This window comes from Lissotriton helveticus, chromosome 1_1, assembly GCF_964261635.1.
Source record: "Lissotriton helveticus chromosome 1_1, aLisHel1.1, whole genome shotgun sequence".
Taxonomy (NCBI): domain Eukaryota; kingdom Metazoa; phylum Chordata; class Amphibia; order Caudata; family Salamandridae; genus Lissotriton; species Lissotriton helveticus.
Window position 1 is genome coordinate 418,621,595 of NC_136057.1, and position 23,599 is coordinate 418,645,193.

A 23,599-nucleotide genomic window follows, 5' to 3' on the forward strand; every position below is an offset into this window, starting at 1 on the left:
TTTACCGGCCCAGTGGATATCTCATAGCATTGGCATGAAATGTCTAAAGCCTTTCGACCTCCCACTCTATATCAGGTGGGCATTCAAACAGTCAACCTTCCTTTGGTCCTTACTCTGTGAGACCGTCGGAGGTGTATGTCAGTGACATGACACAGAGTAGTCTACGTCGCTAACATACTTAAGGTCTGTCCATCTTTAAATCAGGTAGGGGCACCTTCAGTTTGGGGCATAAGGTACCCCGTCACAGCTGCAACGGAATACCCTCTCTGCCAAACTCTAAATCACCCTTATGTGGCTGAGAACACACCTTGATTCAACCAAGAGTAGCAAATCTTTCATATTTTGTGTAATTCTGTAGAACATTCCAATGCTTACAAATAGTTTTCATAATCCTGAAAGATTTACTTCCACATTATACCATCAGCTTTATCCAGTTGGGGTGGAAATTAAATGCAACTCAGAGGTGGCCGCTGTGGACTGAAGGGGCACATCATGAGCAGCCCTTCTTTACTGTTGTCAGCTCAACAGATCACAGAGGACTGAAAGTGGTTGCAACAACAGGCCTTTTTACCCCTAATTGCACAGGGAGAGTTGCTTACTATCCAATCCAGTCCAAACATAGTCTCTCTGACAACATTTAAGGAAATTAGTAGCACGTCCTACCTAATCATTGTAGTAATTCAGGACAAGATTAGTTTACTTTAAAACCAAAAGTCTTGGATCATCGGAACTAAGCTCTTCTCCATCCTTTGGCAAATGCTGGTTGAAGTTCACAATTGGTTCCCTCATGGTATTCATTTGTGCTGAATGCTGCATCTTTGTTTACACGGTGTAGCAGGATGAGAATGGAGAGCATATGCTATGAGTAACTTATGACATACCAGCATCCATTTTGGATTGCTTGTATGTGATTGCAAGAACCCTTGCCTAGTGTAGGGAGACAATGCAAAATACCAGAAGTAACTAAAACCAAGAGTTGTGCCTGTGGAATCCATAAACTGTCTGAAAACGGTGTACAAGTATGGAGCTGAGAACCCACATCAGTGATCTAAGAATTCTCACTGATTGGTGCTAAGATGACATATCGTAGGGTGTTGAAGTAAGCTTCTGTGATACCGAGAAAGTGTCTCTGTTAGTCAGCTTCCGGCCATAACCTGGAGTCCAAGAGATCCTCCTGGAATTATAAGGACTGGCACTGCGAAAGAAGCCTACCCTTACTGCTTGAAAGAGAGGCATTGAAGGTACCTCTGAAGATTAAAGCTGCCTAAAAGATGAGCGAGGACTGAACCAACATCATTTTGCACCACCGGCATAGAGAAACCTAAATCTGTTGTGAGCAGAAGGGTTCTGCAAAACGCCCCTGGAGCTCAAGGATCTGAAGCTACAGGAGTTCGTTTCCACAGCTCTACAATTGAGGTTGTAAAGGGTGCCTCCATGACATATACCCTGCAGCACCACTGCTGCCAGAGGATCATGGAGCAGGGGCACCTTGGGACAACTTTAAATCTCCTCCAGACTCCAGCTTCACATGTTGGTGGAGCCCCCCTTTAAGTAACTTTCGACTGAACTCAATAGTTATCTGGGCCTGGGGAAACTGCTAATCTTGACTGCTCCTAACTCAACAGCAACCGTTTGAAAGCCCACAGAGAAACATGGGAAAAGGTGGAACCAGGAGGACCATGAGAGCAGACTGGGTAGCTGAAGAGGCAGCCTACTCTCCCAAACAGTTGCAAGATAGAGGTCTCTACAACTCCCTGGCACAAGTGAGAATGACAATATCCAGATTCCAATCCTCACCGGCCTAACCATAACCGAGATAGGCACACCATTATATAGAGGTGACTGAGAGATCCCTCGTGGTCATAACAATAGACCGAATGCTATATTATACACTGTCAAATATTGCCTGTTATTGTCCCATGTGTAGTATTAGTGCAGTCAGGTATTTTTACATGTAGAGTTTGTTTGTTTAGGAAAAAAAATCTTAAATTACGATAAAGCACTGGCAGGACATCAATTTATTGAAGTTTTCTAGACATCAATTTATTAAGCTTCAGTCTGAAATAATTAGTTAATAATCTTTAACCACACATTACCTAACATGCTGTGCCTTGATCTGATCAGCCCCACTACCTTGAGGGTCAAATTCTTAAGTAGAGTGTTTGGTGCTCAATTTTTGGACCCAAGACATTATTGATAAACAGATACAATTGATACAATTGTTAACCCAGTATATCTTGTATCTCCTGAAACGGTTCCAAAATATCCTTTGTTGTACTTTGGATTCTTCATCTAATACCTTAATACTTTCTGACGAGTTGAAATTCACAGGTTGTCTATGTAGTTAATGGAATGCAGCAACATGTTGGCTCATTGAATTTCGCACAGTAACCCTCCTCTTTTAATCTTGTGGATGGGGGTGAGCAAATAAAATTAATTTAAGCTAACCTAAACACAACATTATTGGAGCACTCGTGATCAACTATCCCACTCGGGGTGACAAATGCAAAAACAACAGGTGATGAACAGAATGCAGAACAATGTCATATATTCACCCCACTACAGAGATCCGGGCCTAAATCCATCGTTTTTTTGCTTCCCATGCCATTCCAGTTTGAACCCAGCCATATGCAAATCAGTCTTGACCCTGTCCCCCATGGGAACAGTCCAGCCCGAACTGCCAAGCCAGGTCCTCCCTGGACTGGAAACTAGCAACCAAGGACCGGTTTCGGGCTTTCAGCCCTCATCAGCCTGGATAGCTTGATTCCAGTGGCATGGAGAGCACGGGATTCACGTCTGAGCATACCCGTCCCACTCGGGGTGACAAATGCAAAAATAACAGGTAATGGACAGAATGCAGAACAATGTCATACATTCATCCCAGTACAGAGATCGGGCCTAAATCCATCGTTTTTTTACTCACCATGCCATTCCAGTTTGAACCCATCCATATGCAAATCAGTCTTGACCCTGTGCCCCATGGGAACAGTCCAGCCCGAACTGCCAAGCCAGGTCCTCCCTGGACTGGAAACAAGCATCCAAGGACCGGTTTCAGGCTTTCAGCCCTCATCAGCCTGGATAGCTTGATTCCACTGGCATGGAGAGCACGGGACTCGCGTCTGAGCATACCCGTCCCACTCGGGGTGACAAATGCAAAAACAACTTTTGTTATGAGTTAGACAAACTCTGTCTTATACCAGTCTCAATCAATTCTGCCATGGTTTGGGCCATAAAAATTGAATATTCATGAGAATATTATCAGCAAAACGCTGGTTTGTGGTTGAGGAACTTTGCTGCAGGCTGGTTTGTGGTTGAGAAATTTTCTTGCATAAAATACACTGTTCCTTAACAGATTGCGGTAAAAATACTAACTTTTGTACTCGGTAAGATTACATCAGACTGAAAATGTTTATGACTGGTCACAGAGGGTCCCAGACTTCAGTTTGAGGTGAGCTTCCATCTAGTTTTGTTGACCAAGTTAACATGGTACTTATTCAATCTGTGGGGCAGCTCTTTGCAATTAGCATCCAGATAAGATGATTTGTTAGGTTTCGACAACCATATAAATCAACTGCTCTATTTAGGTTTATATCTAGCATACAACGCAATCCATTCCCACCAGCTAATGTGATGTCACACCCATTTTAGTACTTTTTAGGAGGGAAGTATTTCAGGCTACACATAACTATACAAACTCATAGAAAAAGTGATTACAAATATCTAATATAAAAATACCTAATAATATTTTCTTGGACACTGGTTCATATTTCTTGTTAGAATCACATGACCCGCTGTCATTACTGTTTGTTGAGATACCATAGGTGTTGGTGAGTAGATAGCAACATTGCCAAATGCGATTATAATCTATTAGTAAACTGAACAATTTTAGTGCTATTTTTAAGCACCAAAGACAACCATGCTTAAGTCTTCACTGAAAGGATATGTGACGCTGGTAAACAGAAAACTGCAGATACACTTAAATAAATGCAACGATGGAAGGTATTTAAGGGACAACAAAAACAAACCTCTATCGAGGGGGCATTACAACAGATTGTGAGACTGGCTGAATGTCATGCAACTAAGATTACATGGTCCACGGCAGCATCATTTCACGCAATGAGGCCTTGCCTGACAAATATGACACATGTATGGCAATCTAAAGAGTGACATTGTTGAAGAGTGAGAGATATTATCACTTTAGGTTTCAACAAATCCTTTATTAAACACACTCTCCGTGATAATCTACACAGTGCACAGTCCCTTGCAATCTGAGAAGAGTCTCTCATCTCAGAATGAAGGTACAAACGTTTCAACAATGTTTAACATTGGCGTCTTCCTGAAATTCTTTGTGAATCGTATATAAGTGAGGAACCTACGCAAAACAAGGGAGTTAGCCTTCATAAGCACAAGTAAGATTTTTTGTCAAAACCGGATTTGTGAATTTGGCCCCACAGTACTTACTGTCCCAGTTTCACTTATCCATCCCTGAAACCAATAGACAAAGCAGTACATATAGATGTATGCAGTCAGGTTCAACTCTTCATTTACTTCACTGCTTGCAAAGGAAGTATTACCCATTAACCTACCATTCTACTGTACAGTTAATTTAGTATATCGGTTTGATTATGGCCAAGAGACAAGATGCAAGCCCCTACAAACTAAAATAGCAAAGATGGTGAATTCCACCTAGTGCCCACACGGACTGGACTATGTCATAAAGAACGCTATGCTTTTACAGTGTTATTTGCATTTAAAGATCATGGTGGCGTTTTAAAACAGCCACATAATGTAACGACGAGCAAAGAAATTCGTTGCTCATGACTTCTTGCACGACTAACTGCTGATGCGTGGTATCAGCCTCAAGGCCCAAATTCTCTGCATACTGGAAAAAGCTTTGCAGCATTTGAGCATGAGTCACAGAATGCTACGCCTGGATTCTGAATGTCAGTGCTGCCATCGGGCTGCACTGTAAACTGTGCTGTTCATCATCCTCTACCAGCTCAGGCGATGAGCATGTATAGGGAGAGTGTCATATACGTTCCAGAATGTAGAAACATAAAGTTTCAATGTTTCTCCTTGTAATCATTAAAGCAAGGAAGAATATGATCAGGCTTAACTGATATCGCATTTAAAGCAAGTGGTAAGAATAAAAAAGCATCCCTGGGGGTCAGAGTCAGATGCAGAGATGCACACATGACTGGTGGTATGCGTTCTCCCGAGTTGGCTCCACCTCGGCTGAGTTTTTTACCATTTCTATGGGGTAGACGGGCGACCACATAAGGGAAGATGGTGAAACAGAAAAACGGCAACAGTTTTAGACTGGAGAAAATAGAACAACAGATGTACCCACCATTGCGAACACGTTTTGGGCAGCCCAGAGAAAGAAATGAGTTGGTATAGAATTTCACGCAGTAAAGCACACTCTCGAGTTCTTTGAAAGCAATCAAGAGAAGGGGTTGGTGCATAACTTACATTCACTAAAACTGATAAGTATGTGTCGTGTTCCCGAGGGAAACTGAAAATTGAGGGTTTTAAAAAAGGGGATAAATGAGTTGGCCCATATCACTTCAAAGACGGTCAGCCATTTTTATTTCGCTAAAACCACTGTGCGCAATAGTTATTAACAGTAAACTATTTTTCCAATTGACAGCGATACATTAATAATTTCATAAGAGACAAAGAATAGAAAGATTATGAAGAATTGTTCACTGGCATCTGACAACCTGTGCCAAAGCAAGAGCATGCCATCCGGTCCTACCTCTGTAGAGTGTATTTTAGAGCAGATATACTTAAAGTACTGCCAGAGCCGCTTGCGGCACTCCTGACCCTTATTTTACTTGAGGCTCCCCTAGTGAACACCAGCACTGGACTGCTGTTTACTTGACGTAGTACTAATATTTAGAAAGTTGATAAATAGTCAAGCATTTGTTTGGGAAAAGAAGCATCAGCGCCCTGCCCTTTAAAAATACCTTTAAGTGAAAGATGTGCCTCAAACATGTACAAATATGATCTTAGCCCATTAGATGTTATCACTGTACTGACAGGCATGTGTTAAAAGTGATAGTTTTCAAACATTAATTTAAGAACACGCAAGCCTCCTCCGCGCCTTGACAACAATCCCATAAGTGAAACAAGAGGCAAGTCAGTTGTCATATTCACGGTCTGGGTGACCGAGCCTGTAGTAATACATGGAACAACATTATAGTTTATTAAATCAAACACAAAAGAAGATTTTCTCCTGCACACATTCTCAACTCATGTATTTCCGTGTGCTTTCATATAAGCCAATGAAGAAAAAGAAAGGCGAAGTGAAATAAACCAATTGCCTAGGAGCACACATTTTTGTCAAGTGGGGAAGCCGGGATTCATTCCAAGTATTCTGGTTTCATAATGTGCAATTCATCTACTATATGGGTATCTCTTTCCTGCTCTTGTTGTACATCAAAAGTTAATACTTTGTCTTTAATTTTTGGTGCAAGAGGTTGGAGCGTGGGTGTCAAATAGAAGTCACAGTAAGACTTGGCTCATTTTGGGTTAGAGGATCCAAGAGAACTTCGGCCTGAGCCAGAGCTAGGCCTCTGACTTGAACATGCTAAACCTTCTTTGGCTCACCCATCTCATGACATAATGGAAGTGAAGAGACAAAGGCACAGGAAGGATGTGATTTGGCTATCAAATTATTTGGTGAAAAGCTGTACAAACACAAATGTGTAGTGTTCTTTGTTTCAAGATCCATAACTTTCACACTTCGCTATATTTTAGTGGTTGCACTAGAGTGGATGAGAAACTGGGTGTCTCTGCTCCCACCCAGTCCCCCTCCCCCAATGAGTCAAATCAAATGATTGTGGGTTACAGTCCTGTTTTCTTATCACATACTTACTACCAGTGTTTAGTTTAAGTTTTTTCTATCTCTGTTAAAAAGGGAAGTAGAGAAATATGTTCAGAACCTGATCACCCAACAGATGCATTCTGGTTGCACAGTGTCCATCTTACCCATACACAACAACTGGGGTATGACTTATTCTGATGCAAAAATCAAAATCTGCTATCACCTAGGAAATGCCAGTGTGCCGAGGAATCTTCCCATACTTTCAATACAGAGTTCAAAATCAGCAAAATTTCGCAAGTTGTAAAGAATAAGTTATACTTCAAATCTCAGAGTGCCATGGCTAAAAACGTTACCATTGTCACGCGTGCTTCGGGAAGAGGAATACGAAGTGCAATTGGTACTTGGGCCAAACTAAATTAGATATTGTAAATTAATACAAATACCTTGGAATATGGTCTACAAATTCTTTGAAGTTGGGTATGCACCTCGAGGCACCAAAAATAAAAGCACAACTGGCAGTATGTGGGCTGAAAAGATTCAATCGTAATTATTGAGATATGTCCCATAAACCCCTATTGACGGCCTATAAAGCAATTATCCCCCAGCAACTCCAATACAGTTCAGAAGTTTTTGTATCGATGGCAAAAGCTCCTGGGATAAAGAGGAAGGGAAATGTTTAAAATCCTTATTGTCCCTTCCAAGCTCTACAATGATCCAGGCAATTAGACTGGAATCAGGCCTGACAGCGTGCAATGTTCAGGTGCAACAAAGTTTACTCCGATTTTGGAATCGTTTAGGACTCGGTGAGGTCACAAAGGTATCTTAATGGTGTATGAAAGAAATTCAAGTTAGTGAACTAAAATACACAAAAACTCCAAGAAGTAAACTTCAGTCCATTTGTGACCACCTGAAGGTGAAAATAGATCTGAAGACATTACAAATAAATGTAATAAAGAGTGTTCTTAAAATGCAGGGAAAAGAATTGTCTAGAGCAATAGCACGGGAGTATCTGAGTAAGAAAGACTCTGTAAAATTTATGAGCAATAGCTGGGAGAAAGACATAAGCTATCCTTACTTAGACTTATTACCGAATCGAAGGTTAAGAATGGAAGTTCTTAGGAGAAGAATTGGTATTAATCCGGCTGTAACAAATAGTGAAATAAAATCTGAACTAATGCAACCAATCCTATGGTAAATGCCTGTGTAAGATGGGGATGAAATGCAACATTCTACACATTTTATTGGATTGTCGAAAATGTTTACATTTACGTAAATTATTTCTTCGCCCGATCTTTTTAAAGTATGATGTTAAACCACGCTTGCAAGTGTGGGAGTTTCTTGCGGATATGGAAAATCTAGATATCGTGATAGCCATTGGGAAATACATGCAGGGTGTATATAAGTTCCCTATTTCATTAAAGGCTTAAGTGCAGAAAAACATGTCGCAATCTAAAATGAAATATTATTGTTTTTTTTAATTGTTTGGAATGAAGTTTTAAGGAAAATAGGATTTTTTATGTTAGGAATAAGATTTTATAATGTGTAAACATTTTAAATGACAATGTATGAGTTGTGATTTAAGGACCAAATGGTCTAAATAAACGTTATGTTTGAACTGAGAACATTGTCACGCGTCTAGCTGTGGAAGTTGGGTGTTTGTATCTGCTCATCTAAGTATATTGTGCACTTTATTGTGGGGAGGTGTCATTGGCAAGGTTTTTTTGGAAAGAATTGTTATAGCACATGCTACCTTATAAGAGCTACTTTCTAAGCACTCCCAATACTTAGCAATCAGAGACTAAAGAAATAAGAAGATTGTGAGACCCATTCCAATTCAACAATCAAGTTACTTCTTTTGTACACTTGATTCGCCAAAGGTAAATATAGCAAGCAGAGAAGGTTTACTCTAGGGTGCGGAACAGAGCTAGGGACTCAGATACAGCACAACACTGTATTATCAAATCGATGACTTCTAGAGAGTAGCAGCTTAACTTTGATGGCAGTATGGAAAGAAACCCTCACAATAATTACACAACTCAAAGTCCATACCATGTACATGCTTTGCCTCACCTGTGCCCACCTTGACCCGATCCCCACAAACTCCAGCCCTTCATCTTGCTGGTATCAGTGTGGCCCTCGGTCACACAACATACCATACCTTTTGGCTCCTAGAAATGTTTACAAGTGCCAAGGGAAAATTATGTTTTCAACCTGTACAAACGCCTTTTTGTAATATGTAACCTTTGAAAGAATTATTGGAACTAACCTTATAGCCTCTGAAAAAACATCTTCAATAAGTATATGCAATTACTCCTGGCAGGTTAAGACCTGCTACGACAGATCCTACAAATCTGGGCGAACTTGACTTAAGCCATACAGATAGTAAATGAAAATCAAATTAATATAACCGCTTGAAAAACCACAATATGTCAAAACCGTAAGATAAACTTATCACGAAAAATAAATCTAAGCACGTCTCGCGTGACAAACTCACAGGCCTGTGAAAAGAGTCCAATCTTTCCCATGAAGTAAAGATAATTTGACAGTGTACTTAGACAAGACATTTCAAAGGGAATTCGGCATGTCGCTAAAGTTCCAGAGATGTTAATCACAGAGGAAGTAGAGCTCGATGTGATCCAAATAAAAGGATAAAGTCCAACCAGCAGCGTATATTGCTTAATGCAACTAGTTGTATGTGGCTACGTGAGATCCTTTTGCTATAGAGCGCACAAATGAAATGGCAAATTATTTTTCCTACTGGACACTCCTGGTGCGAAGTCACAGATAAGATGCACTTTCCAGCCAGTTGAATGGTAGTCATGAACCCACAGCACCCTTTCAAATACTCGACTCATATTCTGCATATAAAGAAAACATTTGAAATTAAATCCTCCGATGGATCACAACAAACAACTGAACTTTTGCACACAATGCACCACGGGTGGTCTGTGAGAGGCCACAGGTTCTGCTGTTCCAAAAAACTATAAGAGAAACAGGTGTTTGTCAACCCAATGTTTATTGCATTCGGGATGTAAAGGCTCATAAAGAAAGCTTAGAATGCGTTAATTCTACTGTATAAGAAACAGTGAATGGTATTTTGTCATTTTAGTAAATGTTCAACTTGTTGTTGGATAACATCATACGCTCACATTATGAGAAAAACGTCAAGCAATCCCCAAAAAGAATTAATGTGAATGAACGAGATAGAAAGTACTTTTTGAATGAAATGTACATTTAAGATTAACCCACCGACCAACAAACAATGCATAGACAAAGTTATATAAACGATATAGGCACCACTGGATGACTGGTGCCCACGGTTCATCATGGGGACATCTTGCCACTCCTCATTTAGACAACAATATTCTGAAACTTATAGTTTCATCATTTACGTTAACCGTGCGAGTCACGAACGGTGGGATGGCTAAAAACTCAAAATTGTCTAAAGGTTCCTCTACAAAAATAGCACCATACCTACAAAGAGTTTGTACTATCTGTCTGAAGAAACAGTTGTGTGGGATTTTTGGCTTCAAGGCTATTACCCACTGAGTCGACGTGATTTATGCAACTATTTTTTCCTTACAACAATCCCACTTGTTAAAGTATCCTGACTAGCGCCTCTGGGTTTTTTCTGCGTCAGTGGGAATCTGTGTGCTCTCTGAACTTCTAATTCCCATTGCCACTGCACCTCTGGGTATGCACCTTTCAGCAGTTTAACCACAAACCCCCTTGGGTCCTTCCCTTCCACTCCTTCTTCCAAGCCAAGAAGTCTCAGATTGTTCCGCCGCTGGCGGTTCTCAAAATCCTCCAGCTTCCATTGTAAGTCCTCGACCACCTTCCCTTGCTCCATTCTGAAAGACTGCCAGTCTGTAACTTCATCCTCCAATCTGCCAGTTCTTTCTTCAACCTGTACAACTCTCTCTTCCACCTCTTCGTATTTTTTATTCATTTTCCTAATACTCGCTTGTATTTTTTTAGTGTCTTGTCTTGCTCTCCTACTTTCTATTCTAGCCTCCGCATGCATTTGCTTTAACATAGTAAACATTCCATCTAGGGTTGCTTGAGGTGGTGGTTCGGCGATGTCTTGGGAGGCATTTGCGGCGTAATTATCAACTCCTTCTTCTAGACAGTGTTCCTGATACATTTTAGAAGTATTACCGTAGTCCCAGAGCAATTTCCTATTTGTGCTTGATGCTGATCTGTCTATGTCTCTGTCCCGTTTTATCATGGTTCTTCTTTTCTTCTTTTGTGTCTCTTTGTTTCTGGGATTGCCAGTATGGGACCCCTCTGATTCTGTCTGACGAGAAATCTGTGGTTCTGCCCTCATCTTCTGTGCCCAGTAAGGAGGAGTCAGAGCCTTCAGTCACTGAGTAGAATTTCTCTGCTTCAGGGGAGCGGACTCTCCTTCCTTTTTCCCCTTTAAGCCCCTTTGGTGCGCGACTTTCGACGCTTCTCATGCTCCCCCAAGTAGAGGATTCTATTAGCGTATTTTTGTCTCCAGGGGTGGGAGCAAGATTTACCTGCATTAGGGCTTCTAACATTTGAGCATTGTTGAAGTTTACCGGGTCTCCGAGTCCTGACCCCGTCTCCTCTGGCTTCCCCCTGCTCACCTTGTCCGTTCCGCTCGCCGTGGCTGCACCTGTGTCTGTATCTGCATTCTCGGCGTTTTCGGCGTTTTCCCCTCTCAGCGCGTCTCCCGCATGAGGCGTGCATGATTGGAGCTCCTGCTGCCTAGCAACCGCCGTACTTGCGTCCTCGCGGTCATTGAGTGCTGCATCAGCGTTTGTTTCCGTGTCTGTCTCAGCAGGAGCTTTGGAAACCAGAATCATCGGCTGGGCTTTACCTGCAAAAGCCTCTGAGACGGTAGGTTGTCTTAGATCTTTGGTGGGTACGGCGATCGCGTGTTTTAAAGTTCCGCTGTCTGATTGTCAGCGCCTCTGCTGTTGCTGCCCTTTAGGTCCGGGGGTGCCCGCTTGCACCGTTGTCTTAGCTCCCGCTTTTTCCTTGGCAACTTTTTCTGGCTTCTCCCCTTTCTTGAGTTGTTGATTCGTTTGTGAGACAGTGCTCGCCGGGGCAGATCGTTTGTTCACGCTTGTAAGTTTCGAAACTGCTCCAGCGCGGTGTGCCATCTCTGCAATTGCGCTGACACCTCGAGTGTACGCCTCCCTCCAATGTCTTCCAAGAAGGATGAAGAGTGTCGCCAGGGTCTTCTGTATCACCCTAGTACCTCCTGCAGTATTAATTTTATTTGGTCTTGGGAAAATCGGCATGTCTTTTTCCAACTTCCAGCCGCATGTCCCGTGGGTCAGGAGAAGGAGTAAATGCGACTGCTCTCTACAGCGGCATAGCGGCCATCTTGCCCCCCTATGGTATGTCTGTATTGTTAACTTTACCAAGGGCTATGCTAGTCTTTTTTGGGAACTTCTTGGCTAGGCAGGAAGTCATGGATTCTGCCAGACCAGATAAAAAGAGGTCATTTGAAGGGGTTACATTTTTTGCTAGGCCCGATTTCTGCCACGCGACCGTTGAAAGGAGATGGAAACTCAGGCAGCTAATTACTCCTTTTCAGCGCCAGGGCTCTGAAGCATACCTGATGTTCCCAGCGAAGTTGAAAGTTATTACAGGGGGTCGTGTCAGAATGTTTTTCTCAGAGATAAAGGCAGGCGAGTATCTTGCAGAAATCACGGAGAATCAAAGGGGTAGGAAGAGTAGGGACATTGAGCCAGCATAAGATGCATATTACAATACTGAGGAAAGTATTGAATATGTTAGCAGCGTGGGTAGATTGGACAGGGGAAGGAGGCGACACTACAGCAGTAAGCAGCCACACATAGGTCATGTCTGACCTATTTGCCTGTAGAAGGGGGGGGTAAGCAAAGGGAGGGGGGAGGGAGGTGGAGTGGTGGAGAAGAATTAAGGTCATGTACAGCACAAGACAAGAAGATGTATAGAAATGAACAAGTGGTAGCATATTTTAAGAGGAGGGCCTTTGGTAGCTCAACCTTTAAGATAAGATGGCGTTAAGGTTTGCTACTATTAATATTTGCGGGCTAAACGATGGTGGGAAAAGGCAGAAAGTCGCGGCTATGTTTAGATTATTGAAGTTGGATGTTATATGCCTTCAGGAGACACATGTGAGGGGAAAGGATAAATACCTTATGGACCAACTTGGTTATGAAGTCCTAGCATGTACACAGCAAGATTCTAAAACAAAAGGAGTGGCTATTTTCGCGAAAAAAGGAGCTATACAGGTAAAGAAAAAGAAGGAAGATGAGGGAGGGAGATGGGTTATGGTAGAAGGGGAAACAGCTGGGGGACGGTACACCATTGTTTCAGTATATGGCTCTAACGAGGATGAACCTGAATTATTTGACTTTTTAGATATTGAATTGGCATTATGGGCAGAACCGGTGATATTTTGCGGGGACTTTAACGTTAATGGACTGCCAGGGTTGGGTCTGTCGGGTGGGGGGATGCAGGGTGATCGCAAAAAAGGAACACGAAGGGCTATTGGTAATTTAATGTTTCACAATGCATTGGTAGATGTTTGGACAGTCAACAATCCCGCTGGAACGGGCAGCACCTTTTATTCCGCCCCTCACAGGGTAATTGCCAGATTGGATTATTTTCTGGTCTCTAGCTCCCTAGTACCAGGCTCAAAAATAGAAAGGCTTCCTCGGGTCTTTTCAGACCACAACCCCCTAGTATTAACTATCCCTCAGAACCTTAGTGCTGTCTATAAAGAATATAACTGGACGTTTGAAAGAGGGCTACTTAGGGAAGAAGAATATGTAAATAGGATGAAGTTATGGATTAGACAATTCTGGGAAGTAAATAGAGGTACAGCATCCGCAGGGGTGGTCTGGGATACCTTTAAAGCCGGGATAAGAGGGGAAAAATTGGCATACACTCTCCACAGGTGTAAAAATGAAAAACTCGAATTAACTAACAGACTGCATGACTTAATGGAATTAGAACAACAGCTCATCCAAGCGGCTATTACCCAAGAACCTTTAGAGGAGATCCTGTTGGAGATAGAACTGAAAAGAGCCGAGGCCAGTGAAAGTTTGGCAAATAAAGCGGCAAGTAATTATCTAATGAAAAAGGAAAAATTTTACGAATTTAATGAGAGGGTAGGTCATATGCTAGCAGTTCGTATCAGACAAAATGTGGCAGCAGGAGAAATAAAAGAAATTAAGGATAAAGGGGGAAAAGTTGTGACTAAGGTAGAGGATGTGAGGGAAGTGTTTAGGGAGTTTTACTCTGATCTATATGATCAAGATCTGGGAAATGTTGACATTGAGATAGAGGACTATTTATCAGGAACCTTACACGAGGAACTGAGCGAGGAGAATAAGGAGGCACTGGAGCTACCATTGACATTGGGGGAAGTGCAAAACGCAGTAACCAAACTCCCCTCAGGAAAGGCAGCGGGGCCAGATCAAATTCCGGCGGAATTCTACAGAATTTTCTGGGACACCCTGGGGAGTGATATGTTGGAAACCTTAAGCCAAGCGCAGAGGGGGGAAAATACTCCACAGTCATGGGCCGGAGCAAACATCACAGTAATTTTGAAAAAAAACAAATCACATTTGGATCCCGGGTCATATAGGCCAATAACACTCATGAATGCCGATGCAAAAATCTATTCCAAGGCGCTTTCACAAAGATTAAGCAAGGTAATTGAGGGTCTGGTAGGTGCACCGCAACACGGGTTTATCCCCGGGAGAGGGACTACACAACATACAAGGCAGATGGTTACCATACTGGATGCAGCAGGCGCCACAGGGGACCCTGTCTCGGCTATCTTCTTGGATGCAGAGAAGGCTTTTGACAGGGTCTCCTGGAGGTATCTGTGGAGGGTTTTGGACTGGTTTGGTATAGGAGCAGGCTACGTAAAGGCTATACAAGCACTGTATTTAGAACCTATGGCTAAGGTGAGGATAAACAGAGGGTATACTGCTGAAATACGCATAAGACGCGGCACACGACAGGGCTGCCCGGCTTCGCCACTGTTATTTGCGTTATATATTGACCCCCTCCTGCGCAAGCTGGAAGGGAATTCTAACATCCTCCCGATAAAATTGCATGGTTTTGAATATAAAACACTCGCTTATGCAGACGACGTGGCGGTGGTTACCCCTGAACCGGAGTTAGCTATCATAGAAATAGAACAGGAGGCAGCAGCTTTTGGGATAGTATCGGGTTACTCACTGAATAAAGGAAAGACACAAAATTATACAAAATAGTTGGGTTATTTATCAGGACATAAGAGTAGCTCCTGAAGTCACGTACTTAGGTGTCAAAATCACAGCTGACCTGGATAGGTTAGTGGAAATTAATATGAGTCCACTGTTGGCAAAAGTAAAAGCAAATACGGAAAGAATGAATAATCTGCATCTGACCCTGATGGGTCGGATCAATGTAATAAAAATGGTAACATTCCCAAAAATTCTGTATCTGTTTAGGTCTATTCCGTTATTTTTTGACAACATATGGTTTAATAAATTAGAAGCGATCTTGAACAAATTTATTTGGGTCAAAGGGAAGACAAGGAGAGCCTATAGACACCTAACAGTATCCAGAGAAAAAGGCGGCTGGGGGGCACCAGATTTTAGGCTCTATTATTGGGCTGCCGTATTGCAGTACTGTCAGGGGTTGTTAGGTGGGGGAGGCACAGACTACACAGCGGAAGACAAGCCAGGATGTACTAATGTCTATACTACATTATTGGGAGAGGGGGCAGAAAATGGGTTTCTAAACACAACCGACTTTATTTATTTTAAACACACACGGTTTAAAACATTAAAGGCGGCCTATAGGGTCTGGAAAGGGATTTCAAAAAAATTTGGTTTAGGAAGATATAATAATTATACACGACTGTACACAAATTGCTCACTACCGAGGGACATTTTTGGAGATAATACTATGAGGGATTGGCACAACAAGGGTATAGTGAAAATAGGAAATCTGCTTGACAGCCAGGGGAATATGCTACAGTTCGGGGCGCTACAAGCAAAGTTCGGGCTAGAACACCATAGCTTTTACAAATATCTCCAAACTAGAAGTTTCCTAACGCAAAAACAGGGCGGCCTGGCAGGGCTGGGTCAATGCAGAGTCATGGATTACATAGAAGTAGCTATTAAGTGTACGATAAGACAGTTATACGCGGAATTGAAAGACAGTAAAACTGATGAAAGGGGGAAATATGCACAAAAATGGGACAGAAAAACTGGGGTCAGGGGTAGAAAGCTTTCAGTTATCTCTGGACCTGGGTAGAACAGTGCTATGCTCAGCTACCTTGCAATCACAACACTTTAAGACTGTGTTCTCATTATATCATACCCCGGCCAGAATCGCCCAGTGGGGTGGAACAACTGGAATAACATGCCCCCGCTGTAACTCAACCGAAGCAGACATTGTACATATGTTTTCACAATGTCCTCAATTATTCACCCTGAAAAAGGCTATTGAAGAGTTTTTGGATAAATCACTTAAGATCAAGATAAAGCTCACAGATGAATTAATTATGCTGGGGGTGGGGGATACGCCAGATGTTTTTCCAGTAGAATTTATTTTTGTCTCACTTGCGGTGCTTCGCGTTTGTATAGCAAGAACTTGGCTGGACAAGGCTCCCCCCCCCCGTTCCAAGTTTGGATCGCAAGCCTTCTTTCTATGTATAATCTAGAAAAGGCAATTTACGATAGGAAAGGAAGGAGAGCTAAGTTATTAGGTAAAAGGATATGGCACCCCATCACAAGCTGGAAAAATAGTAGGTTAAATCCAGGATAGTCGATGGAAGGCTGCTATAACAGCCTATAGACGTCTTTTTTTTTCTTCTTTTTTCTCCTCTTGTTTTATTTTGTTTACCTATGCTTCTTTTCCCCTTGTCCGCAATGATTAGCACATATCGTACACAGGTTTGGTGGTTTTCTTATGACATAATGCACCAGAGTAATAACTGTAAAAATTGTAATGTGTGCACAACCACTTGTGAAATTGTTGTATGCTGTAATATATACAGGAATATGCGGAAAAATCTTTTTAAAAATGCTTAATAAAAAATATTTAAAAAAAAAAAAAAAAAAACAACAATCCCACTTGTTTGAAGATGTTCTTAAACAAATGGGATATTCTAGTACAACCATATGCCACTGTTATTTCTAAAGGACGCCATGCATCTATGTAGTTGACTGCGTTGTGAGAGATGCATTGTATTGATTTGTGAAACGCAGCACTGGCAAAAAGTGGAGCGTAGAAAGTAATTAAGGGTGGAGGTTCTGAGTGGTAGCTCCCCACATGCACTGCAAATCCGTGGTTAATGTATTCTGTAAAAAAAGAGCACTCCCGGATTTGAAAATGGTCATGCTGGGAATTCAATTTCTATTGTTTACACAGTGCAAGACACCAACCAGCATGTATAAAAAGAACAGAGTGGCATGGAGGGCGGCAGTGCATCAGAATGGCCAAAAGTCGGCCTACACAATGCAGGGCCTTGCATTGTTTACAAATCCATGCATTTGCGCTCACGCAGTTCTGCTTGGGTTAATAGCAATTAAGAATGTAACGTGCATCAGCAGACACGCTACAAATCAATACAGAGAGTGCTGTGTGGAAGAACAGCTGTTCGATCTGGAAATGTTAAGGCACACTGATTGTCAGTGGCATTGCGATTAAGAACAGCACGGTGATGTGAATACATACGTAAACATTTAAAATCTTGACGACAGCGCAACCGCAGACAATGGCATCCGCCTCCCGACCAAGGCTGTAGAACATCCACACCCCCTGCAAATCTAGCACTTCGGCTATACGTCCGAAAACTTATTTAACCCAAAATCCAGCAGATAAACTTCCATGACCGTCTAATCTCAACACATGTATCTCACATTATCTGTACCTCACTACACCATCACCTGCACTTCTGCAGCCTCATCTCAACTGCCCACATTCTCAGCCTACCACACACTTGGGGCAGTTTGTCAACAAAGGACATACAATCTCAACTCATACACATTATAGAAGGTCACACCGATTCGATGTGTGCCAATCAATCCATAAATCCCTGAGCACGTGACATCTGCCCATCTCTACCTTACACATGTATCGCATCCCACGCCAGCTTTGCCCTCATTAACGTTATTCAAATACACCCTGCCTATCCTCCTTATATTTTCCAACTGCCTTACAAGCACGCATTCAACAGGAACTTTTCGTATATATATATACACATATATATATATATATATAAATATATACACACACACATACACACACAGTCACAGCAAATACAGAGTCCTTTAATACAGACTATTTCATCCTTTTCGCACATTCGTATAATGACTTCAAATTGCATCGCCTAAAGGCATCTCTAGCACGAGTATCCTCCCACCAGTTTTCTAGACATTGCAGCTATTACATAAGGAAAGATATCATCGGACCATACGGCATATAATATACCACCACACATAAACAGCTCATCTACCCATGTTAACCCTTGTGTCTCACCTAAATGATCCGCTGCCCTGAAGGTTTTTAGCCCTGTACACCCCCACCCATGACCCGGAATCTAGGTTTCCGGGCACAGTATGTATTATACCACAATTGAACGATATTCCTTCAATTCTCCCTCCATTCCCCTACTGCTGCGAGTTATCCTAGTCACAACACAACCCCCTCGCTCTTCGGGTCCCCTTCCGTCTCTTACCCGACAGCTCGTCGGGCTCCAGACCGCAGTCGGCGTCGGTCCCGCAGATGACGAAGTAGTGGGCGAAGCGGCAGGGCAGGGGCCCCGGGGGCGCAGAGCCAGGGCTGGCGGCGGAGGTGCTCATGCTGGCAGGGGAGGTGGTGGCCCTTGTCCTCCTAGAGCGTCACCCCGCGGCCCTCCATGACCGCCCTGACACACAGTCAGGCTCTGACAATGCCCGGATCAGGGACCATCTGGAGCGCGCGCGCGCCCGCTGCTAGTATCCAGTAGGAGAGGTCCCGTGGCGGCTGCGTCCTGTGCGCGCGCCCCCGCCTGACTCCGCGCGCGCCTCTGCACGCAGGCCTCCCTCTGTGTCCTCTTCCCTCTCACTCGTTCTGCTGGGACAAGTGTCTAACCCCGCCGGTCGCGCTTCCCTCTGCAGTTGGTGATCCCTTGGCGCGTGCGCAAAGGAGCGCTCCAGTCCCGGAGGTCCATTGTGCTCCTCAATCCCAGGAGGTGACGTTGTCCACTCCCACTGGCGAAGGCGGCTTTTTTCGAATAGCGTGCAAGACAACAGCATAAAAGGTGAAGAGTGCTGTCACAAAATCACAACTGTAAATTCTATTTATATGCAAATTTAGAAATCATTTAAACCTAGCGAAAATGTTCAAATGCAGAACTGAAAGTCCCGGCAAGATCAGCGAACCATAACTAGGCTGTTCGGTTTCAGAAAACAAGCACTCAGTCAAGTTTCAAGTTTATTTTTTATTTTGCATAGTTGCTAAAAACCATTGCTAAAAAGTAAGACAACCAATAAAACCATTGATCATAGCTGCCAAGATTTCAGATTGCCATGTGTGACATTTTCATAATTTCAACGTAATTATGAATGACATTTCAACGATTATGAGTGACACTTTCTCACGAGTAATATACATATTAGAAATGACACCAGAGAGTGAGGCTGAGGCACACATAGGTCACAGCCATGCTGTATGTTATTGTTACAAGACTACTAGAGCAGCCTCAACCCTAATAAAAAACAGTTAACTCTAACTGAGAAGTCCTCCCCATTTGGCGAGCGGTGCCTATGTGCCCAGTCCTTCAGCAAGCACCAGATCACTCCAGCTGCAGGCAGCCTGTCATAGAGGTAAAGAAAGGCTCTATTGACAGTGACGTTGCTGATCAATACTGAAAGTAAAGTAATTGCTGTTGGACCCGGGTTGACCGGCACATTGATGAAGGGAAAAATGAGAGGGAGAAGGTTCCAGCCGCTTCTGACAGCTCTCTGTATCCATAAGCAATGCTTCTGTGACTGCAGCTTTACAGATCCATGCTCGTACCCGTGCAGCGTGGTTGTCTCAATGGTGAGGAGTGCTGCCTACTTTCTTCTGGAAGGCATAAGAGTTTGAGGTAGAACCCCATCCGGTATATAGGGAAGAGATACTATAATGTAGTTAGAGATGAGAGAACGGGGATCCAATGACAGACCTCAGTACGGTGACAAGATAACCCCTTGTTTCCAAGGATGCCTTGCTCCTGTTGTAGATTTTCATTCAACAACAAATCTACTGCATTCTGGTAATTGCAGTTCTGGCTCGCATCGTTTGAACTAACAGAAAATCCCAGGTCTACAGCATTGTGTTCCTACTTACATGGAGTCATCTAATTACCTTAGACATCAGAATGAATAGGAAAGTTATGTTACCCAGTAGAGGCCTTAAAACACACCAAGACCCACCAGAGGCAGCAGGCCTGATGTGTGGGACAGTGGGGAAAAGTGGTATATCATCACACAATGTTTCTTTAGGGAGAAAAGCTAATATCATGACCCTAGCAAAAGGAGGAACAAATACAAGCAAACCCTTCCCACAGAAACACAGCTGCAGTGGTGTTTGTACTGCATGTCTCTTGTTATGTGCAATTTTAATTGACTCTCTTGGCCCTGTTTAGGAACGCAGTATTTTCAAGCGAGTCAAGAATCACTAATAGCAGCATTAGTATGAGCAAAGTACAAAGACTGATGCCGCTCACTCATTCTTTGATATACTTATCTTATTTTTGACCTCAGTACAGCTTTTTAGTTATGCTGTATACATTTCAGATAAGAGCATGTTTTAACATATTTCTGTGTTAAAAAAATAGCTCTTATCTGAAATGTATACCGCATACGTAAAAATAAATTAAAGAGAATGAATCAAGTGTGCACAACAATGTAGAATACCTCAGAGGGGTGCTTGCTTGTGATATGCAAATGAAACTGTCTGCATATCACAGAAAAAGAGAATAACGTAACAAAGTTTATGTACACCTCCTGGTAGAAATGAACAGTCTGGGCTAGCCGAGCAAAGACTTGGTGGCAGACCCTCTTCTCGATGTTTTAGTAGAAGAAGTGACGGTCTGCATAGCCTCCAGCCACTGCATTACCCAACTAACAGGTGACCCCTTGACCCACGGGTATGAAGCATCACAGGTCAAGTACAACACAGCCACCGTCAGCACTTAAACAGTTTTTAAAGATCCAGATGTCCTCTGGAGTTCTGTGCAATCCACTGTAAACGCTCTCAATTGCGTCACCTGTCATTGCAGTTTCATTAATCATAATTGTAGTGCGACTCCGAGTTGATTTCAATGCAGTTATGATTACCGCAGTGATCTCCTGGTGCCTCCAGCTGAGCCTGTCGCTGCACCGTCCCAAGCGCAGCCTCGCCTGAACTGTCAGCAGTGACATGATGACGCACAGGGGCCACTTGCAGGCCTCCTCTGGGTTATTTAGCAGCAGGGCTGGGCAGAGCAGCGCACTACCAGGTTGAGTCCCCCGCCACTTCTGAACCTCACTTACTCTTTCGGACGTGATGACTTGGCAGAGGTGAGGTCACACCAGGTTATCAACCCCGCCCCCCATCCCCTCACGGTGCCACACAGCCCCAGTAGCAACTACTGCTGAGGGCAGACCCAGCCCCTGGGTCTGATTCGGCAGTGTCAGTCAGTGACTGACAGCCGCGCCGCGGGCAGGATTCAATGGCAGAAGGGCGGCTGATTTGCAACATTGTAGCACAGACAAACTCTCAGCCAGAGCTGAGCAGATTACGATTTTGGTTAACTGTTTATTAACCAAACAGTCTGAGCCAGAGCTGCTGGCAAGCCTGCGGGGAGCAGCAGAGTCAGCGTGCAGGGGCACAGAGGTGGCACTAAAATGCGTGACAATGCATTTCAGTACAGTGATGCGGAACACCGCACTGAAATGCGTTAGAGTCACACCTGATGTGTGACACTTGGCAGAACTGATTGATACACACAAATAAAACCATTAATACGTACATTAAGGGGCAGTGCAGCGCGAACATGTCTGATAATACAGTGTATACTTGTCTAAGAATAACACGTTGCAGGCGCGGAGCGGCAGGAGTATGGCACATTGTATATCGCTTTTTTGTTGCTGCCAGGTGATTTAAAAGGAGCTTGAGTGCCAGGCTCTTCGCACTCAGCCTAATACACACAATAGTGTTATGTTGCACCCGTGATGTAACGGATGCGCCAGGTAGGATATCCCGACCTCGGGTCTGAGGGTGGGGTGCTCAGGGTTTTGCCCCCTTTAGAACCTGGGGGAATAAAACAATGGTCCGTGACCAACACTTCAAGAATTATTTGCGAATTTGCGTTGTATATACCATTACAACACGGTTAATCAATAACCTGAAACAAGGGGAGACATTTCTACATGCACAATAACCATATTTATGCAGATGAAAAAAAATTCAATACACCACACATCAACACAAGCGCAAAAACTGTGTGTACTTAATATGATTTGTTTATTTTAAGCCCAAACCAGGATTGTTTATAACCATCAACATAGGTTGCGCGCAAAAGGGAGAGGGAGAAAGGATAGGAAAGTGGAGGAGTTGGATAGTGAAGGGGTGAATGACAAAGTAAAGGTATTAAATTCGTTATTTACAGATGCTGGTAATGAAACCCAGTACATTCAAGCCTGTCCATCAGTGATTTACATGTATCAAAAGGGAGCACCACATCACCCCAACCATTGATGACTTGATCAGAGAAATGGCCGGAGCGTGTTTGTTTTCGAAGCTCGAACTGCGGTCCGGATACCACCAGCTTGTCCTGGACCAAGCCTCCAGGAACATCATGACCTTCTCCACCCATGTCGGACTCGGAAGGTACACCCGTGTGAGTTTTGGGGTATCTAATGCAGCTGAGGTGTTCCAAAACGTGATCCATGAGCTATTCATGGACATCCCCGGAGTCATCAATCTGAGTGAGGATATCATGGTACATGCCAAGTCTATCTCAGAGCACAACTCACGCCTAGTTCAAGTACTTCAGAGAATCCGAGACGCTGGACTCACATTACACAGAGAGCAATGTGAGTTCCTCAAAACTAAACAGCAATTTTTTGGATACACCGTCTCGGCAGAAGGAGTGAATCCAGACCCGGACAAAGTCCATGACATCAAGATCGCACCAGCCCCGGCCAATGTCACAGAAGTCCGCAGCTTTCTCAGTATGGTTAATTAATGCGGGCGATTTATCCGAGACCTCACGACCCTCACTCAACCATTGAGGGATCTAACCAAGGACTCCGTCCCATGGATATGGGGTGAAGCACAGGCCAAGGCATTCCAGGACATTAAAGAGGCTCTGTCAGCTGCCACCACCCTGTTGTACTTTGAACCACAAAAGATGATGCTGGTCGCAGTAGACGCAGGTACGAAAGAACTGGGGGCAGTGCTGATGCCGCAATGTCGAAGAAGGTTGGGCCCCGGTGGCATTTGCAAGCCGCTCGCTCATCGACATGGAACAGAGGTACTCACAAATCGAAAAAGAGGCAATCGCTATACACTAGGGGTGTCGCCACTTTCACCTCTATGTGTACGGCAAGCCGTTCGTGGTGGCCACCGACCACAAACCCCTGCTATCGCCCTTCTCGGGCACATCGTCAAAGCCTCCTCCCCGGATAGAGAAGTGGATGCCACAACTCCAGAACTACAACTGTCGAGTTGAATACCAGCCAGGGAGCCACAGTCTAGCAGACAATCTGTCTGGACATCGGAGGGAGGCTG

General features: G+C 43.5%; 1 protein-coding gene across 4 annotated transcripts in view; it reads right to left on the minus strand.

The window, feature by feature from the left end:
* The window catches only part of DENND5B (DENN domain containing 5B), a 578,042-nt gene extending 558,981 nt beyond the window's left edge, over nucleotides 1–19,061 (minus strand). For 2 of the 4 annotated variants that reach the window (XM_078673773.1, XM_078673772.1), the window contains exon 1: nucleotides 18,537–19,061. In XM_078673773.1, coding sequence (XP_078529899.1) covers nucleotides 18,537–18,660 — 124 coding nt within the window. In that variant the 5' untranslated portion in view covers nucleotides 18,661–19,061. The remainder of the gene's footprint in view (nucleotides 1–18,536) is intronic. The other 2 variants (XM_078673775.1, XM_078673774.1) reach the window with 1 other exon arrangement.
* Between the last annotated feature and the right edge of the window lie 4,538 nt (nucleotides 19,062–23,599).